The 19,854-nt window shown below is 46.3% G+C and overlaps 1 protein-coding gene and 1 long non-coding RNA gene across 5 annotated transcripts in view; one reads left to right on the forward strand and one right to left on the reverse strand.

Moving 5' to 3' along the window:
- LOC144797751 (NXPE family member 3-like) overlaps positions 1–5,158 on the reverse strand; it is a 627,879-nt gene extending 622,721 nt beyond the window's left edge. For 3 of the 4 annotated variants that reach the window (XR_013603456.1, XM_078668505.1, XM_078668507.1), the window contains exon 1: positions 4,979–5,149. Coding sequence is in view for 3 of the 4 variants with exons in the window: in XM_078668505.1 (XP_078524631.1) it covers positions 4,979–5,047 (69 nt within the window). In the remaining variant the exon portion in view is untranslated. Of the gene's footprint in view, positions 1–4,978 lie in introns of all 4 variants that reach the window. The other variant, XM_078668504.1, reaches the window with a different exon arrangement.
- A 2,430-nt stretch (positions 5,159–7,588) lies between these two features.
- Positions 7,589–19,854, forward strand: part of LOC144798648 (uncharacterized) — a 43,002-nt gene continuing 30,736 nt past the window's right edge. Inside the window, exons 1-2 of the long non-coding RNA XR_013603594.1 lie at positions 7,589–8,190; positions 11,945–11,989. This is a non-coding gene — a long non-coding RNA (uncharacterized LOC144798648). The remainder of the gene's footprint in view (positions 8,191–11,944; positions 11,990–19,854) is intronic.

Consider the following 19,854-nt stretch of genomic DNA (forward strand, 5'->3'; position numbering starts at 1 on the left):
TTCCATTCCAACCCACATAATTCCCCACCTCACCACATGCATCCAATCTACTCCATAATTGGTAAAAGACATTTTCATTTACAACGCCAATAGCTCTACCTCTCGCGAAAGCAAGACCAATTGGCATTGCACAAAATAAATTCAACTTCTCAACATGCCACATAATTCCACACCATATAATACTACTTCACACCATGCCACATAATACCACTCCAAAACATCCCACATAATTGCACACAATACCAAACAATTCAATGAGACACAATTGTACACCAGACAACATCATTACATTCCACAAAATACCACTCATTGCAGCATAATCAAACTCCACAAAATAACACACTACTCAATACAACATAAATGCACCCCACATAAATGCACTCTATGCCACATTCCAACAATCAACATAAATGCTCTCCACACCATGACACAAACTTCCAATAAGCATACTTTCACCCAACCCCGAAGATTACCACGCCACAAAATTCAACTCCAAACATTTCCAATACACACCACATAATTCCACACCAAACAACATATTTCAAATACACAATACAATTCCACAACCCACCGTATAGCCATAATCCACACCACAGATTTCCACATCATGCTACGAACTTTAAAAGCACACCACATAATTCAACTCTACAAGATGCCGCTACACAACACACAATACCATTACACATAATAAACTCCTTAACACACAATTTGATTCTACATAAATCAAATACACTTAATACTATTTAATTACTATCCACATAATTCTACAGCACACCACATATTTCAACTACACATCCACACAATTCCACGCCACACAATTCCACAACAGAAATTCCAATACAACCCATCTTTCCCACTCACTTCCATCTCAAGCCTGTCATCTCTCTACAACACCACTGCCCCTCTCACTGCCACTACCCTCTCTCATTTTATAATCCCACTGACCCCTCTCATTTCTCCCTCACACTCCCTCTCTTCTCTCTATACTGCCTGCTCACACATGCTAGCTTCTTGTACCTCCTCGCTCTGTGCACTGGTCCACCTCTGGCCTCCCCCTAACTCTGGGTGCCTCTCCCACTCATCCCTCTCTCTTTCTCTCTCTCCTACCCCTCTCTCTCGCTCTCTGACACACTCTTCCTGTCTCTCTCATGTGGTCAACTTCAGGTGTTCAAGCACAATTTCTTTCCCCTGCCTTTTCAAGGTTTCCGTCCCTCAAACCCACGCTCTCCTCCTCTTCTTGAGGTGTCTTCTGCATACACATCTCTTTATGCGTTTGTGGCCTGCTCTCCCTTTCTTTCTCTCACACTCCTTCTACCCCTTGATATGGAGTTTGTTCACCCCTTCATGCACAAACTACCTATCCCTCTCTATCTTCCTTTCTATTCTGTGCAGCTCCCAGGCCTATTTATTCACTGTACCACATAACTCCACTACACAAATAAACTACACACCACTCAATTCCACCCCACACAATTCTAATCCAACCCACATAATTCCACACCACATATATACACTCCATTCCACTCCAAAACACATGGGTAAAAGACATTGTCATTTACAACGCCAATAGCTCTAGCTTTTGCAAATGCGGGACCTATTGGATTGCAATTGCTTGTTTTGTCTATATACTTCACCATATGAATTGGTCTATACTTTGTATACAGTGAAAAACCTTTCCACGAAGCAGCTCAGTTGTTGGTTCTGGGCTACTTGGGTTCTTGCACAACTTAAGAAGTCCACATTTGTAAAGCGCACAATCACCCGTAAGGGTCTCTAGGCGCTGGGGGCCGTCGGGAAGATTAAGCGAGATATTGCCCAGAGTCACATGGTGCTGGGCAAACCTGCCGCCGGAGCCGGGGATCGAACTGTGGTCCCCAGATTCCAGCGTCAGTCGCCCTGGCCGCGGCGCCACACCTCTCCCACCAACTTACAAACCCTTTATATCCCTGCAACCAAAAGGGTCTAGCGGACGTAATGGTATATTCATTTTATAAATGGGCTACCATGAAAAAAGTTACAGAGGAAAACATTTTAACAAATGGTCATTTTTCCTACTCATGTTCAATATTTTTTCATTTCAACATCTAGGACCCGATTATGATGTTGGGCGGAAACCCATACAACAGGTTGTTGGAGGTTTTCTGCCTGACATCGATGGTTTTCCTCTGACTGCCGTATTACTATGATGGCGGTCGTAGGGAAACTCGTGGGGGGATTCAGCTGCACTGAGTCTGTCGGAGCACCAGAAGGCATCATAATCCCTTAATGGCGGCAGAACTAGCCTCGGCTTCGCCGTCAGGATTATGATGTCACTTTCACCCAGCCTTTCTGTGTCGGCCTTTCTGACATGGAAAGGCTGTCAGAAAGTGGCTTTGGGGACCCTAGCAGGGCCCACTTCCCTGCTGGCCCTCCGCTATGGAGTCTGAGGGGCACCTGTGGTGCCCCCTAAACATCCCTGCACCATGTGGCACGCAGGGATGTTCACAGACATTCATTTTTCAATGGCAACATGTGTTGCAGGCCTTTTCCACCAGCCGCACAATCTACCATTGAAAAATAAATGTTTCTGACCGCCCATAGTGTGGTCGCATCCAAATTCTGCAGTTGGAACTGCCGAACTATGGTTGGGTGGTTCTAGTCTGTGATGGTGTTGGTCGGACACAAGTCCAACCGACATCATAATCAGCCCCTACGTTTCTTTGGGAAAACCTTGCGGGATCTACACATATGACCCCTTGCTGAATTCAGAATTTTGTCTACTTTCATAAATCTATAGCGTTAACTGGAGTACCCATGAGTTTGACACCGGTTTCCAGCACAAACTAGAAGTAAGCTGAAAGCACAGAAAGTAGGAAAAATTAGCTACCTCTTTAAAAAATACCAAAACTGGGGTAAAAAATTGGCTTTTTGATTCAGCTCTGGATGTTCCTGAAAGCTTGGAAAAGTGACACTATTTTTGTTGAGCACTTTTATCCTATTTTTTACCCATGAACTCAAAATATAGCTTCATTTTGCCTATTTTCTTGGTCCACTCCAGGTGAATCAACAAGTTTTGCATACCTTGACAATCATCAGGATGTTGGGAAAAAACAATGCAAATTTGGCATGGATACCTTATGTCACCGGTCAAAGCGCATTAAAAAAAGCGTTTTGGAACTGTGATGCTGCATGCAATGGGGAGGGGTCAGTGAGCGTGGGTACGGGGCCAAAGATGTGACTAAAAAACACATAATATTCTCTACTTTTTTTGGTCTTTGATTTTCAGGTAGCTACATTTAAAATAGCGTGCACCTTAAATGAGAAATACATTTGATAAAGTTAAGTTAATTAGTGGGAAATGTACTATAGTACATTATGAAACCTCTATTAGTTAATGGACTGAAGAGGTCTGTGTGTAACCAGAGAGCAACAGAATGAAATCATTTATTCAAGATTTACACTGCTTGATTTAAAAATAAAGGAATGGGTAAACTGTACTTTAAAAGGGGTTGGTAGTGTCAGGTAGAGTGCCACATTCCCAAAATCTGAAAAAAAAGAGTGTACCAGCACTTCACAGTACTGATACAATAATGATAGTAGGAGAGCACCGGCACTTCTCAGTACTGATACAATAATGTCATTAGGAGAGTACCAGCACATTACAGTACTGATACAATAATTTAAATAGGAGAGTAGTGGCACTTCTCAATACTTATACAGTAACTTTATTTGGAGAGTAGCGGCACTTCTCAGTACTGATACAATAATTTACATAGGAGAGTACCAGCACTTCTCAGTACTGATACAATACCTTTATTAGGAGAGTAGCTGCACTTCTCAGTACAGATACAATAATGTTAATAGGAGACTACCAGCACTTCTCCGTACAGATACACTAACTTTATTAGGAGAGTAGCTGTACTTTTCGGTAGTGATACAATAATTATAATAGGAGACTACCAGCACTTCTTAGTACAGATACAATAACTTTAGTAGGAGAGTGCCAGCACTTCTCAGTACTGATACAATAACTTTATTAGTAGGTACCAGCACATTACAGTACTGATACAATAATTTTAATAGGAGAGTAGTGGCACTTCTCAATACTTATAAATAATGTTAATAGGAGAGTAGCTGCACTTCTCAGTACTGATACAATAAGTATAATAGGAGAGTACCAGCACTTTTCAGTACTGATACGTTAACTTTATGAAGAGAGTACCAGCACTTCTCAGTACTGATACAATAACTTTATTAGGAGCGTAGCGGCACTTCTCAGTACTGATACAATAATGTTATTAGGAGGGTACTGGCACTTCTCAGTACTGATACAATCATTTTAATGGGAGAGTACCAGCACTTCTCAGTACTGATACAATACATTCATTAGAAGAGTAGCGGCACTTCTCCGTGCTTATACGGTAACTTTATTAGGAGAGGAGTACCGGCACTTCTTGGAAGCAAACAGGTACTCTTCGCTAGCGAGTGCATGTTTTTCCAAAGTTGTATTTGAAGAGCTGGGATAGATACACACAGCATGCTCCCTCGTAAAACGCACAAGAACGGGTTGGACACGCACACAGAAGACCCTGTAGATGCCGACCGCTCCTGGGACATGAAGACCCCCCAGGGATCCCCAGACACAGAGTACATTTGGTACCGTAGCCAGAGGCTCAGCCCCGGAGGGAGTCCAGCGCCGCAGAGGGACGGAGCGCTTCTTAGGGACTGAACCCCCTCAAGGTGGCAGACACCGCCCAGCCGAGCCATTGAGGAACCGTTTTCCACAGGTGCAGACGGAGGCGCGAGGTACGCAGCCCCCCTGAGGAGCAGCGCACAGCTGACAGGCGGACCCTGCGCGCGGAGCTCGCGCCCGGCTGAAATCTCCTCAGACTTACAGAGACCCCCTCCCTCCCTGTGAGTAGAAATCCTCGGGTCCCCGCCTGGAGGATGTGAGCCGGAGCAGTAGTTCGGCGGGGAGGGGGCAGAGGGCTGGACTCACCGGCAGCAGGAAGCAGAACACCATCCACAGGAGCAGGTACCAGGTGGTCGCTTTGAAGAGGCGAGCCATGCTGGGCGCGCGAGCCGTGGCGAGTGAGGGTGACGGAGACACCCGGGTCACGCCCGAGTGAGGCGGCTGCGCGCGCCACGGACACCCTGCGCAGCGGTGCACTGGAGGGTGACTGGCAGCGCCTCGAGCTCTCGGACACGCAGATAAGTGTCAGTCATGCTTCATTCAATGCTCAGCTGCCCTGCAGGGCAACTAACGCCATAGAGTGCCCCATTAAAAGTGCAGCAGCCCTGCAGAGAACTAACTCCATAGCGTGCCCCATTAAAAGTGCATCAGCCCTGCAGAGAACAAACTCCATAGCGTGTCCCATTAGGAGTGCAGCAGCCCTGCAGAGAACAAACTCCATAGAGTGCCCCATTAAAAGTGCAGCAGCCCTGCAGAGTACTCCCTATAGTGCCCCATTAAAAGTGCAGCAGCCCTGCAGAGAACTCCCTATAGTGCCCCATTGAAAGTGCAGCAGCCCTGCAGAGAACTCCCCATAGTGCCCCATTAAAAGTGCTACAAAAGGGGGTGGTGATGGACGGAGCATCTGAACCAATCAAACACTCACACCCAGTCAACAGATCTGGGTTTATTCCATCACCGTTCTTTAGCCCACTCTGCCACCCCAGTTCAGACACGGCCATATGCAAATCAGTCTGACCCTGTGTCTCATGGGAACAGTCCAGCCCAAACTGCCAAGCCATGCCTTCCCTGGACCGGAAACAAGCTTCCGAGGATCGGTTTCTGGCATTTCAGCCGTCTTCAGCCTGGCTTGCTTGAATCCAGTGGCACAGTGAGCAAGGGACTCACGTCTGAGCATACCCTGCCAACTTATGGCGAACAAAGTGGTACAAAAGGGGGTGGTGATGGACGGAGCATCTGAACCAATTAAACACTCACACCCAGTCAACAGATCTGGGTTTAATCCATCACCGTTCTTTAGCCCACTCTGCCACCCCAGTTCAGACATGGCCATATGCAAATCAGTCTGACCCTGTGCCTCATGGGAACAGTCCAGCCCGAACTGCCAAGCCATGCCTTCCCTGGACTGGAAACAAGCTTCCGAGGACCGGTTTCTGGCATTTCAGCCGTCTTCAGCCCGGCTTGCTTGAATCCAGTGGCAAAGTGAGCAAGGGACTCACGTCTGAGCATACACTGCCAACTTATGGCAAACAAAGTGGTACAAAAGGGGGTGGTGATGGACGGAGCATCTGAACCAATCAAACACTCACACCCAGTCAACAGATCTGGGTTTAATCCATCACCGTTCTTTAGCCCACTCTGCCACCCCAGTTCAGACATGGCCATATGCAAATCAGTCTGACCCTGTGCCTCATGGGAACAGTCCAGCCCGAACTGCAAAGTCATGCCTTCCCTGGACGGAAACAAGCTTCCGAGGACTGGTTTCTGGCATTTCAGCCGTCTTCAGCCTGCCTTGCTTGAATCCAGTGGCACAGTGAGCAAGGGACTGACGTCTGAGCATACCCTGCCAACTTATGGCGAACAAAGTGGTACAAAAGGGGTTGGTGATGGACGGAGCATCTGAACCAATCAAACACTCATACCCAGTCAACAGATCTGGGTTTAATCCATCACCGTTCTTTAGCCCACTCTGCCACCCCAGTTCAGACATGGCCATATGCAAATCAGTCTGACCCTGTGCCTCATGGGAACAGTCCAGCCCGAACTGCAAAGTCATGCCTTCCCTGGACCGAAACAAGCTTCGGAGGACCGGTTTCTGGCATTTCAGCCGTCTTCAGCCTGCCTTGCTTGAATCCAGTGGCACAGTGAGCAAGGGACTCACGTCTGAGCATACCCTGCCAATTTATGGCGAACAAAGTGGTACAAAAGGGGGTGGTGATGGACGGAGCATCTGAACCAATCAAACACTCACACCCAGTCAACAGATCTGGGTTTAATCCATCACCGTTCTTTAGCCCACTCTGCCACCCCAGTTCAGACATGGCCATATGTAAATCAGTCTGACCCTGTGCCTCATGGGAACAGTCCAGCCCGAACTGCCAAGCCATGCCTTCCCTGGACGGGAAACAAGCTTCCGAGGACCGGTTTCTGGCATTTCAGCCGTCTTCTGCCTGCCTTGCTTGAATCCAGTGGCACAGTGAGCAAGGGACTCACGTCTGAGCATACCCTGCCAACTTATGGCGAACAAAGTGGTACAAAAGGGGGTGGTGATGGACGGAGCATCTGAACCAATCAAACACTCACACCCAGTCAACAGATCTGGGTTTAATCCATCACCGTTCTTTAGCCCACTCTGCCACCCCAGTTCAGACAGGGCCATATGCAAATATGATTGTTTGATTGGTTCAGATGCCCCGTCTATCACCACCCCTTTTGTACCACTTTGTTTGCCATAAGTTGGCAGGGTATACTCAGACGTGAGTCCCTTGCTCACTTTGCCACTGGATTCAAGCAAACCTGGCTGAAGACGGCTGGAATGCCAGAAACCGGTCCTAGGAAGCTTGTTTCCGGTCCAGGGAAGGCATGGCTTGGCAGTTCGGGCTGGACTGTTCCCATGAGGCACAGGGTCAGACTGATTTGCATATGCCTAATGCCCCATTGGTGAATCACTGGCAAATAAAAAATCACGGAGATAATGAATTGCGATGGTCAGTGATTGCAAAAGTCGAACAGGAACCAAGAGGAGGAGATTTGGAAGCCAAACTTTCAAGAAAAGAAGCAATGATGATTGTGAAATTCAATACAGCCATCAATGGATTAAATGAACTTTCCGAAATGTACAAATTATAATAAAGACCAAGAATGTGAGCATGGCCGAAATATGCACTTACAGTATAGTCCACCACTTGGTGATTGAGTTCCCTTATCCAAGATGGCCCCCCTAAACGAAATACAAAGAACAAATCGTCAATGTTAATATTATCTTTATTTTCATCCAACGCAATCACCAAATTTGAACCCAAGATATGGGAAACAGCATTTAATAGGCACACTACGACAGTTAAACACTAACATACAGTGTTAAACCCATGAATCTTGGCCACTGTAAGATGGCGCCCGCTAAAATCCAGAAATCATGTGACACGGTTAACAAACAGGAAACACAAGTGGAGGAACGCGGAATGCCGGAGACTGTGAGACCGGACTCAGATGGAATCGGAACACGAGACGAACTAAAGGTGAGCACTATCTCATAACACAATTGAGAAAACAATTTCCCTAGATCACTATGGAAAGCGCAATGCCCCAACCGCAGTAATAAATGCCCCTCCCTATTTTTTAGGCGCATCGTGGGCTCCGTTCGAGAAAATCAAAATCCCCCCGTCCTCCCCGCAATTCACAATTCACATGTGGACAAAAAAAAACAATAAAATAGGTAAGCCATGCAGTCTTTTAACAGACCATTTACCAACCAGTTTGGCGACCAGGACCGCTCAAATTAAACAAAACATCTGTCCTCTTTTACAGAGAGAGGCGCCCAACCACAAGATAGCAGTGAGTAATCCTTAGATGTTGGGTGACTATTGATACATGTTTTGGGACTAGAAAGAATACCAATATGTTTATCTACCATTTAGGTGGTCCCGCTTCGCGGTCGTTGGTGATTTAAGGAATACAAATCTGTCTGACAATTAGAGAGGTAAGACGAAGAGAGGTGGCTGTTGAGCCTATAACAGTTTCTCAAAACAACCACAACTAATAGAGGTCCCTTTCTTTTTCCTTTTCATTTGCAATCTATGGTCCTGATGAGAACTCCACATTAAAGAGAGTTTGAAACGCGTAGACCTTGTTATGTTGAAACCATAAGAAAATCCAATGATACTTGTATTATAGTGATTTACGCTTTCAAATTAGATTCTATGGTTTCCTTTCGAAAAATTGTATATAAATTGTACAAATAAAGTTTTTTGATATTAGAGTGTTAGGAGTATGAATGCGTGTTGAGTATGTTTGACAAAGATCTTTAGTGATAGTATGTATGAATGAGATGAAGGGGAGGTGAAACAATAATGATTACATTTTTGTTTATGTGATGTTTTTTGAAATGTTTTGTTGAAATATTTAAAATGTACAAAAAGTAAATGAAAAAATGAAAACTTGAAATAAATTGAAAATCTAAAAGATTGATTCAAAAAATCAGATACTTCTCACATAGTGTTCTATTCGTGTGTGAGTAAGACAAACAATTGACTGACTGATATTAGCAGCATTGGCAACTTTTTTTGTAGTACATACCATTAAAAGTGCAGCAGCCCGGCAGAGAACTCCCAGTATTGCTCATTAAAAGTGCAGCAGCCCGGTAGAGAACTCCCAGTACTGCCCAAATAAAAGTGCAGCAGCCCGGCAGAGAACTCCCAGTACTGCCCCATTAAAAGATCAGCCGCCCTACAAAGAACTCCCAGTATTGCTCATTAAAAGTGCAGCAGCCCGGCAGAGAACTCCAAGTCCTGCCCCATTAAAAGTGCAGCAGCCCGGCAGAGAACTCCCAGTACTGCTCATTAAAAGTGCAGCAGCCCAGCAGAGAACTCCCAGTACTGCCCTATTAAAAGTGCAGCAGCCCGGCACAGAACTCCCAGTACTGCCCTATTAAAAGCGCAGGAGCCCGGCAGAGAAGTGCCACTACTGCACCCATTAAAAGTGCAAAAGACACACAAATGATGGACGTAATGCCGAACAAATCAAACATTCACCCCCATTAAAAGTGTAACCCATACCCCCTAACAGCCCTACTCCCCCCAAAAAAGGGAGACACCATCCCTCTCACATGAGAATGAAAAATAACCATGGCAGAGGAAAACCACGCTCCCTTGGTTTCCAGGAAAGAGGTGCCAGTCGGTTCAGACAGGGCTCGAGTCGGGGTACCACACGGGTGGACGGCGTCCCCCCACTCATTTTACCGGGTTTTTACCGGGTGGACGCCGCCCCCCCCTGCCCAAAAGATAGAGCCGGTACCCGAATCTGCACCTGCGCGCGCTCTGAAATCACCAAACCTCACCTCCTATTGTCGAGAGAGGGCAAATAGAGCTCTTTAAGTTGTTTCACGTTGATGGAGCCGTTCAGTATGACAGACGGGCGCTCGTGGCCGTATATTAGAAAAGGTCAGTATGTATTCACACATTTCAGACGGAGACAGGCTAATTTACTGTGGGCAATAAATATGCACCGAACAATCGCAGCTTTAATTTCCCTGCTCCTTTTAGTGTCAATACAGTGACAAATTCCAACGTAAACATTGTGTTTTGCCCTTTGAACCTGCCCCCATCGCCTTGTAACCTTTGTTAATTAGAGGGGACTACATTTCATGACGTCACTTCCTGTTGTGAGGTCATTTCCGGGGACACCACCTAACTTGGAGCGTCCCCCCACTTCTATTTAGGTCTCACCTGCGTGGGCTGCGCATGCACAGTTTTGCTGGCGAGATTTTATGTTTTTTGGTCAGCTTCAGTATTAGGCTTTAAGACCCGCCCCTCTTTCCCATTGGCTGGCGTCACCGTTTATGCTAAACGGTGGCCAGCCATTGGGAAAGAGCATTCTGTAACGTAGACTTTTCTCTTTCTGAGACGGCCCACTTGGACGGGCTCGTCTCACTTCCTTTTGGCGTAAAAGGTTTCTTATCTTTATGGGGTCATGTTGACCCCATAAAGATATGAAATCTTTTAGTGACATTTGTAATAAAGCTTGAAACATTGAGAGAACATATTTGAACCAGTTGTTGTTGAATGGTTGCACAGATTGATGCTGTGATGGCGCAGAGTGATGTTGTGGTGGCGCTGAGTGATGCTGTAGTGGTGCTGAGTGGTGCTGTGGTGGTGCTGAGTGATGCTGTGGTGGTGCTGAGTGGTGCTGTGGTGGTGCTGAGTGATGCTGTGGTGGTGCTGAGTGATGCTGTGGTGGTGTTGAGTGGTGCTGTGGTGGTGCTGAGTGATAATGTGGTGGTGGTGAGTGATTGCTGAGTGATAATGTGGTGGTGCTGAGTGATAATGTGGTGGTGCTGAGTGATAATGTGGTGGTGCTGAGTGGTGCTGTGGTGGTGCTTAGTGGTGCTGTGGTGGTGCTGAGTGATGCTGTGGTGGTGCTGAGTGGTGCTGTGGTGGTGCTGAATGATAATGCGGTGGTGCTGATTGATAATATGGTGGTGCTGAGTGATGCTGGGGTAGCGCTGAGTGATGATGTGGTGATGCTGAGTGGTGCTGGGGTGGTGCTGAGTGATGCTGTGGTGGTGCTGAGTGATGCTGTGGTGGTGCTGAGTGATGCTGTGGTGGTGCTGAGTGGTGCTGTGGTGGTGCTGAGTGATGCTGTGGTGGTGCTGAGTGATGGTGCAGTAAGTGCCCGACTGTTGAAGCACTTCTAGTGGAGACGTGTGATGTTTTTAAAAGAAACATAAAATGCGTTTTATATAGCGCAGACTTTACCCGAAGGTGTCAGAACGCTTCACAATAGGAACATAACTGATACATGAGGAGAAAACTACAAGTGAAGCAATTACAAAAGCAAACGTTAAGTTATGCCTGCAATGTCTTAATCCCGGGACACAGTATGCTGCTCTGTGCCACGGCTATACCTACTGTGGCTACAAAAAGTGTTCTTTTCAATTACTGAAAAACATGGCTGTGCCCGCAGAGCCCAAGAGACCACACGGGTGCGGGAGGCGAATAGAGAACAGAAGGGAGGGGTGGGGGGAGTGCACGTGCATTGTGAAAGGGGGAGCAGGAGGTAAGCCCGAGAGTGGTGCGCGGCGCAATTAGCAACCATTGACAAAGCCAATAGTCCTTGTTCGTTGTAGGTGTAATGTTAGTTGTTGTATTGTATATATGGATGTAAAGACATAAGCAGCAAAATACCAGTCCGCAGCACACTATGCTAAGCACAGATTTTACAGTAAATGTTTAAAACAACGATCTAACTTCTGGGCATTGGTGTTTCACCTTGCAGGGTTTAACAGATGCTCCATTGGTGTCATGAGCATTGGATGGTGCGGTAAGTGCCCAGCTGTTTAAGCACTTCTATTGGAGATGTGTGATGTTTTAAAAAAAACATAAAACAGTGGCTCTCATGCCTGCAATGTCTTCATCCCGGGACCCGGTATGCTGCTCTGTGCCACGGCTATCCCTACTGTGGCTACGAAAAGTGTTCTTTTCAATTACTGAAAAAAAACATGGCTGTGCCCGCAGAGCCCAAGAGACCGCATGGGTGCGGGAGGCGAATAGAGAACAAATGGGAGGGGTGGGGGGGGTGCACGCGCATTGTGAAAGGGGGAGCAGGAGGTGAGCCAGAGAGTGGTGCGCGGCGCAACTAACAACCATTGACAAAGCCAATAGTCCTGGTTCGTTCTCGGGTAATGTTCGCGCTATATAAAATCGCATTAAATAAAATAAAATAAATAGGTATAATGTTAGTTGTTGTATTGTATGTCTGGATGTAAAGACATAAGCAGCAAAATACCAATCTGCAGCACACTATGCTAAGCACAGATTTTAGCGTAAATGTTTAAATAGTAAACACTTTTCTTCCTCTTTTTCAAAACTTGTACCGCCCTGCCCCGCAAATAGCCTCTAAATAAAATGAAACTCTATTGTTTAAAGCATCGCACACTGTCGAAAAATGAGCACGGTGCACATTTAAGTCGCAGACAGCAGGAAGTTCCAAAAGCAAAAGAGAGGCTTTTTTTCCTAAAAGCTGCACAAAGCAGTAGAAGAATAAAACCGAAGTATAGTGAAGCGAACCTACCGGGGATGGTGAAGAGGTGAGATGGCAGTGCAGTATGGTGAAACGGCAGGGCAGAGCAGAGAGCTGGAGCGGAACACAGTGGCAGAGCAGGCTCGGGACATGGAAGGTGAAGCAGAATATTCCGGGGCGGCGCAGGATGAGGTAGAGGCAGACGTGGGAGCTGGCGGACCGGCACTAAGGAGGCCAGGGAAACCAGTAAACAAATGTGTGATCCAGAGAAAAGCGGCAAGTGAAAAGAGGCAAAACTTGTAAAACCTGGAACATTGGAAATAGTAGAGAGCTGGGCAAAGCTGCAATTGTTTTTTTTTACTAAAAGGTGGGGTTTGAATGCTGGTTGCGGGGTAGCGGTGTGCTGAAAGGATTGGCGGCCCCTTTGAAGTGAAGCTCACGGCCTCGCGGCCGTGAAAGTGAAAGCGGGATGTAATTAGGGGGGAGGAGAAGTGAGGCCGAGCGTGCACTGCGCACGCTGGGGAAGCAACAGATGCCTGTGGGAAGGAGGCTGATGGCCTTGATGTGGAGGCGCTTTCAGCACGAGTGCACCACACGAACTGTCCGAAATCCGCAATGATTTAAGATCTTGGTTTGCCCAGTATACTCTCGTCTATAGATCCCTTGCGGGATATCATAGTCTCGACCTAAAAAGCATTGAGAAGCCTGAACTAGCCAAGGGATACTGACGATCAGGAAACTGCAAGTAAAATCTTAACTTCATCTAACATCAATGGGCTAGTAATAAAATGTAACTTGGAACATGCAGGCTAGTGAGCAAGACTTCAAAACACACTGAAGGGGCTCCACCAGCCCTCAACAGACTTGCACTTGTAGCATTAACCCTAAGCCCAGTCCAGTTAAAGGGCCACAATGTTGCCAAGAAAGTAAGTCGACAACAATCAGGGAGCCGCCGCGCGCTCAAAATGCTAATGGCATATAAGAGACACCTTCCTAAAGCGGTTCGGGCAGGGCAAGGTCAGGGACACGCATTCTTCTCGCGGGATGAGAAGAACTGCACTTCAGTCGAGAAGTGAGGGCCTTTTATCAGAGTGAGATTCCCTAGGGTGAGCAACGAGCACATGTTACGGGGTCATTAAACTTAAGTTTTCTAGAGGGAGAAAATGTCTGTTTCCGGAAAGATGGCGGTGCAATTAGATCGTGACATCACCCTAACTGCCAAGGTTTCAGATTGCTATGAGTGACGTGTTCATAATTTTAGGGAAATTGTGGGTGACATTTCAACGACTATGAGTGACACTTTTTTGCCAGTAAAATCAAGCAAATAAAACGAGGGAAACGTAAATATCAGAAATTACACCCATTTGAGCAACGCGACTGTGCCACCAAAAGCAAATTTTCATAGCATAGCAGGTCAGTGCAACAGTAGGAGATCATGACGTACACCATAACAAACACGTTTTCAGGTTGCCCTCATATGCTGTATACCTGTTTTGCATGTCCGATTCCGTTCATTTAAGCTTACTGCAGGATTTTATTTTCTTCACAAAAATCAACAGTCCAGCCTGACAAGCCCACAAACAGACAAAAAAAACAAGCATTTGCAATGCAATAGGTCTCGCATTATTAAAGTTTGAGCTATTGGTGTTGCATTATTTAGCAAAGCCAATAGCTCAAACTTTAATAATGCGAGACTTATTGCATTGCAAATGCTTGTTTTCTTTTTGCTGCAGTCACAGCAAAACGTATTGGCAAAGACAAAAACTGATCACGTAACACTAAAATGAAAGGCCTTTATCTCTAAAATCGATGGCATATACGCTGACTTCAGAGACTCAACCCCCACCCATCTACTTTCTGAACAAACCACACTGGATCTCTTCAGTGAACACGAGGCTCCGGACCATACTCTTAGTAGCCCCACTCAGCAGTTAACAGCCTGGGACCCTCTTAACATCACCATATTTCATGATATCATCAGGAACATCAAATCAGGCTCCCCTTGGATCCCATTCCCCCACAAACTCTACGCGTCTTGGACCCCTCTACCCTTAATCCTATTCTTGAACTACTTAATACATCCCTCAAGGAAGCTAAGGTCCCCAGTGCATGGAAACACGCTATGATAGTACCTCTACTGAAAAAGGTGAATGCAGGCCCCAAAAACCCAGCTAACTTCCGCCCCATCCCACTCCTTCCAGTTTTCTCAAAAATTCTTGAAAAACACATCAACATGCAACTAACCAAATACGTTGAATTTAGTAATATTCTCCATCAATCTCAGTCTGGCTTTAGGTCAGGTTATTCCACTGAATCGACACTTTTAGGTGTCTCCGAGACCATCCGATGCCAGGTTGACAGGGGGGATACCGTAGCACTTATTTTGCTTGACCTAAGTGCCGCATTCGATACGGTTTCCCACTCCATCCTTCTTAACACTCTTCAGTCTTATGGCATCACTAGTCTTGCTTTAAAATGGCTTGCTAGCTTCCTTTCTGATCGTACTTTTCAAGTCTTTTCCACTACCTCTGCTTCCAAAACACACAAGTTATGTTATGTTATGTTATGTTACACATATTTGTATTGCGCACAGCTGCCCCAGCTAAGGGGCGTCCTCAATAGTCTCAATATGGTGTCCCTCAGGGCTCCATCCTGAGTCCCTTACTTTTTAATCTTTACGTCAGACCTTTGGCCACTATTGCAGAACAAGCTGGGCTAACCATTTATTCTTACGCTGATGACACCCAGGTCATCTACTCACTCTCCGCAAACCCTCAATCTACTTCTTCTTCCCTTTGTTCTGGATTAAATAACATTGCCAAATGGATGCATGAAAATAAATTAAAACTCAACTGGGGGAAGACAGAACTCCTTCTGTTCGGCAAGAATACTTCTTTGTGGGGCCCCTATCATTGGCCGCTTCAAATGGGCCCTCTTCCTGCCCCCTCTAAAACTGCCCGAAACCTTGGCATTACCTTTAATGACCAGATGTCGGTGAAACAACATGCGGTCAGAGTTGCCTCCACTTGTGTTACCATCCTCAAGTGGCTCAAGAAGATCATCTGGATGCTTCCTCAGGACACACAAAAAACCGTAGTCCAGGCCCTAATAACATCCAGACTGGACTATGGCAATATCCTGTACCTAGGTGCCTGCAAAGAAGTAACCCGTAAACTACAGACGGTGCAGAACATAGCGGCCAGGCTACTCTGCAAACTCCCTCACAAATCCTCGACATCCACTTCCTTACGTAACCTGCACTGGCTCTGCATTGAGAGTCGTACAAAGTTTAAGGCCCTTTGCTTTATGCACAGGATCAAATCTGGCAAGGCCCCATCTTATCTTAAAACGCTAGTTCAGCAATATTGTCCCTCTCGCGCCCTCCGTTCTGCTAACCAGCATAAGTTTCGGGTACCCAGGATCAAGAAAGCCAGAATGGGGAGACGGTCCTTTTTCTTACCTGGCTCCTTCCCTCTGGAATTCTCTTCCTCTTCACCTGCGCACAGAACCCAGCTATCTCAAATTCCGCAAGGACGCTAAGTCATGGTTGTTTAATCAATAGGCTGTCTTTCTCTTGCCTTAGTCTCTAACTTGCTGGTCCTCTGCCCTCATCCTGTTCCTAGCGCCGGGAAACCTTTGGGTAGCTGTACGCTCTATAAACTTAAATATAATAATAATAATAATGTTTGTCTTCGTTTCTGCAAACTAAGCACTGTAATGCCTGACAAAACACACACTCAAGCACTTGAGACTTACACATTTTTCACAAGAGATCCTCTTTTACTTTCGGGACCGCGCCGCGCTTGTTATAAGGAGTGACGTGTAACATTTACTTAGTGCCACTACAGGGTTCTGGTGTGTAGACTCCGGCCCCTTCCACTTCAGTGGCCACTCTTTTCGCAGTGCCACTATGTGCCCTTCATGTTTCAGGTCACTCCCACGCTTCCTCGCAGCCTGTCTGCCTGTCTTGGGCCCCTGCCTGCTGCCCTCGTCTGCCTTTCATTGATTTCCTCGCGTCTTCATCTTCCCGCCTTCGCCCCATGGGGTTTCAATTCACAACCCTTAAATGACTCCCAACTACCTACACAACGTGCACTCCTCCCTTCATTTCCATGTCACCTTTTTCTTCTCCCTTGCCCACTCGCCTTTTTCGGTGTCCTTCCCTCCATGCATGCAGGGCTCGAGTCGGGGTACCACACGGGTGGACGGCGTCCCCCCGCTTATTTTACCGGGGGGACACCGTCCCCCCTGCCAAACAGCTGGACTTAACTCTTTGGCCTCTCTGGGACGAGGAGCTCGGCACCTTGCGTGACGTCACTTCCTGTAGTGACATCACTTTCGGTGACAGCGTCCCCCCCACTTCTTTTTTTACGACTTGTTCCCTGCATGCATGTCTTCCTCCCTAACCCCATGCCAATCCCCTTTCTTCCTCACCAGCCGCCGCCCGCCTCCGCACCGAAGTCTTAAATCTCCCATGTGTCCTATTCACTGCTACTCTCCAGTCACAGGTCCTAACTCTGTAATCATCATGCCTCCCTCGATGGTCTCTCTTCTCCCAAACCTCACGGCGTTGCATTCTGGGACTTGTAGTGTCACTGTAAACAATAAGAGTGTGCAAAGTGGCGTTTTCTACGAAGCCAGCAGTGGCTCAAAGGGTCGCATGTGACATGGGGCCACTTGACAGGTATGTTCCCCACGTGCCCATGCATCTCCCTGTCGCCGCCCCAGTCTCTACTGCCCCCTCTTCCCTCTGCCCCCACGGCCGCCTGCTCCCTTCTCTACACCAGGTCCCATCTCCCCTGCAGAGCACCCTCATCTCCCCTCCCTCGCCTGTTGCGCCATGCCTGCAAACGCAGAGCAGCTCCGCGCATGGACCTGTAGGGGGCGCCCTCTAGGCCTGGCTGCTGCCAAGCGCACACCGTTTCCTACAGGGTCTGTGCAGGCCGAGCCCAGCTCGCCTGCTGCACAATGAAGCCTGCAAACGACCATGTGACCATCTACCGGCCTGGGATGTCGGCGGGCTCTGCTTTGCTGCGCTCGCATGCCCATGGATCTGCACCATGCTTCAAACATCACTTAAGCCTGAACTCACCAAACCGCTGCACTGAGACCCGAGTACTCGCTGCATGGTGTTAAATCTATACTCTCTATGAAGATGTACCCATAAGCTATTTTTTGGTAGTCCGACTTCCTTATTACATAGAAAGTGACGTTTTTGACAGCAGAGCTGAAGTCGAGTTTTTGACAGCTGAAGTCCAGCCCGTGTTTATTGATCAACATTTCAGGCGCACTCCTCTAGGGGAAGGATTTGATAGGATGCTACTTCTCCCAGTGCAAACTTGATTTTGCAGCTGCACTGCGTTTATTGAAGATCGTTTGTAGTGCAGAGCTAGCAGGCAAGATATGTTGTATATTTCTGCTTCTTTCAATATGGCTACTTGGTGTCAGTAGCCCTTTCTTTGTGTTCCCACCTTCCCAACCTCCCATAGTACCTATGACTGTTCTATCTGGGATGTGGATGTTCCAGCCTTGGCAGTTGATGGTCTGGTCAGCTGTGAGGTTTACTGCTCTGCTGTACTATCTTAATACATCTATCCTAATAATCTGAAGACATGTCCTGCTGCCTACCTAATCTACCTACAACATAGGCGATATGCATATAAAGTTTAAGGCTCTTCTTTTCTTTTACGTGGTTATTTTAATAATTCGGCTGACACGTGGAGGTTGTTGCTGTAGCAAGATCAGACGGTAATTGTTTTGATTGAAGTTTTTGTGTGTTTTGTTTTCCTCAATTTAGAGGGCGCTGTGGAACCATAGGCTTTCCATATGGGTTGTGCCATTCAACTTTTTTTAGTGCATCTCACGGCGAGCAATTAAAGTAGTTTGAGGGATCACAGCCACATTGCTCTTGTTTCTAGAAAGCAAGGGATTGTCTTTTTCTTGTGACCTTAAGTTGGTTCTCATAAAACCATTTGTGCTCACCTTTAAGTTAATCTTTTCTAGATGTCTGTTAATGCTCTTCCGAATGCAATGAATGTCAACAGAAAATATCCATTCTTGTATCAGTAGTACATTTTATCAAGTTAGTGACAATAATGCTAGATGGAAAAAAAAATTGTCTCACAGGCGGAACATTAAGCTCTTGGCAGTTAACTTTGAATTATTGTCCAACTAAAATGTATTTTGTTTTCTCGAAACAATCTTGGGGGGTTTCTCATTGTTAGTAGTATTTGTTTTTGTCTGGGCACTATAACCTGGGACTGAACTCTTTAGTGCTAATGCACAGAATTGTCAATGTCTGAGTCAACATGGCGCAAAGACATTGCATTGGCTGTAAACGCAACTTGGAGTTCATTTAGGATTCGTAGTTTCACACAGAATTCGGGAAGTATTCGTTTCACTATCCTGTTATGACCGAATAAACTTGAGGCTGGAATGTCTTAGTTTTTACCACTCACGTAAGGAGGATCTTCTACTTCCGTAATCCTCTGCTGCAAAAGCCTATATCCTGAAATGCAATTTTTTTACACACTGTACAGTTGTTCGATGTGCCCAAGTTACCTATAAAGCTGCCCCCCTAGGAATCTCCACGAGCACACTCCTTAATGTTTATCTGCTGGTATTTTACCCATGCGTTTGCACGATAGCTTGCTCTGTACCTTTCTCTTTGTGATGTTTGTTCCTACATTGGTTACATACAAATTCTTTGGGCTCCTATATCTGTGATATGATTTACTTAACATATGCGTTTTGCGCTCGGGTGGCATCTTCAAAGCACTTCAGGTTGCCTTTATTCTGGCCATTAATGACTTTGCTAAAAAGATTTTGACGGTCTTTGTACTCGTACAACCCAGTGACTGTACGACTTTTTTTCTCCCCTGTTAGGTCCTTGACAGTCTCCACATGCTCCCTCAATCATTATTTCTGACCGTTAACCCTTACGCAAAAAGAGGATCTATCAGTGAACTCCTTGCGTATCTTAGAGCTGTATATCCCCAAATAAATACTTTTCTCACCCACATATTAAAGTAATAACTTAGTGGGTAGAAGGAAAATTGGAACCACTTTTGCCTTTTTATGGAAGCTTTGCATTTAAGTAATGATTGTATTTGACCCATGTTTGTAGGTGAAATGGGCTTTTCAATTTGTAGAGCTCCATGGCGAAA

This window comes from Lissotriton helveticus, chromosome 12 (genome assembly GCF_964261635.1).
Source record: "Lissotriton helveticus chromosome 12, aLisHel1.1, whole genome shotgun sequence".
In the NCBI taxonomy this organism is placed as follows: domain Eukaryota; kingdom Metazoa; phylum Chordata; class Amphibia; order Caudata; family Salamandridae; genus Lissotriton; species Lissotriton helveticus.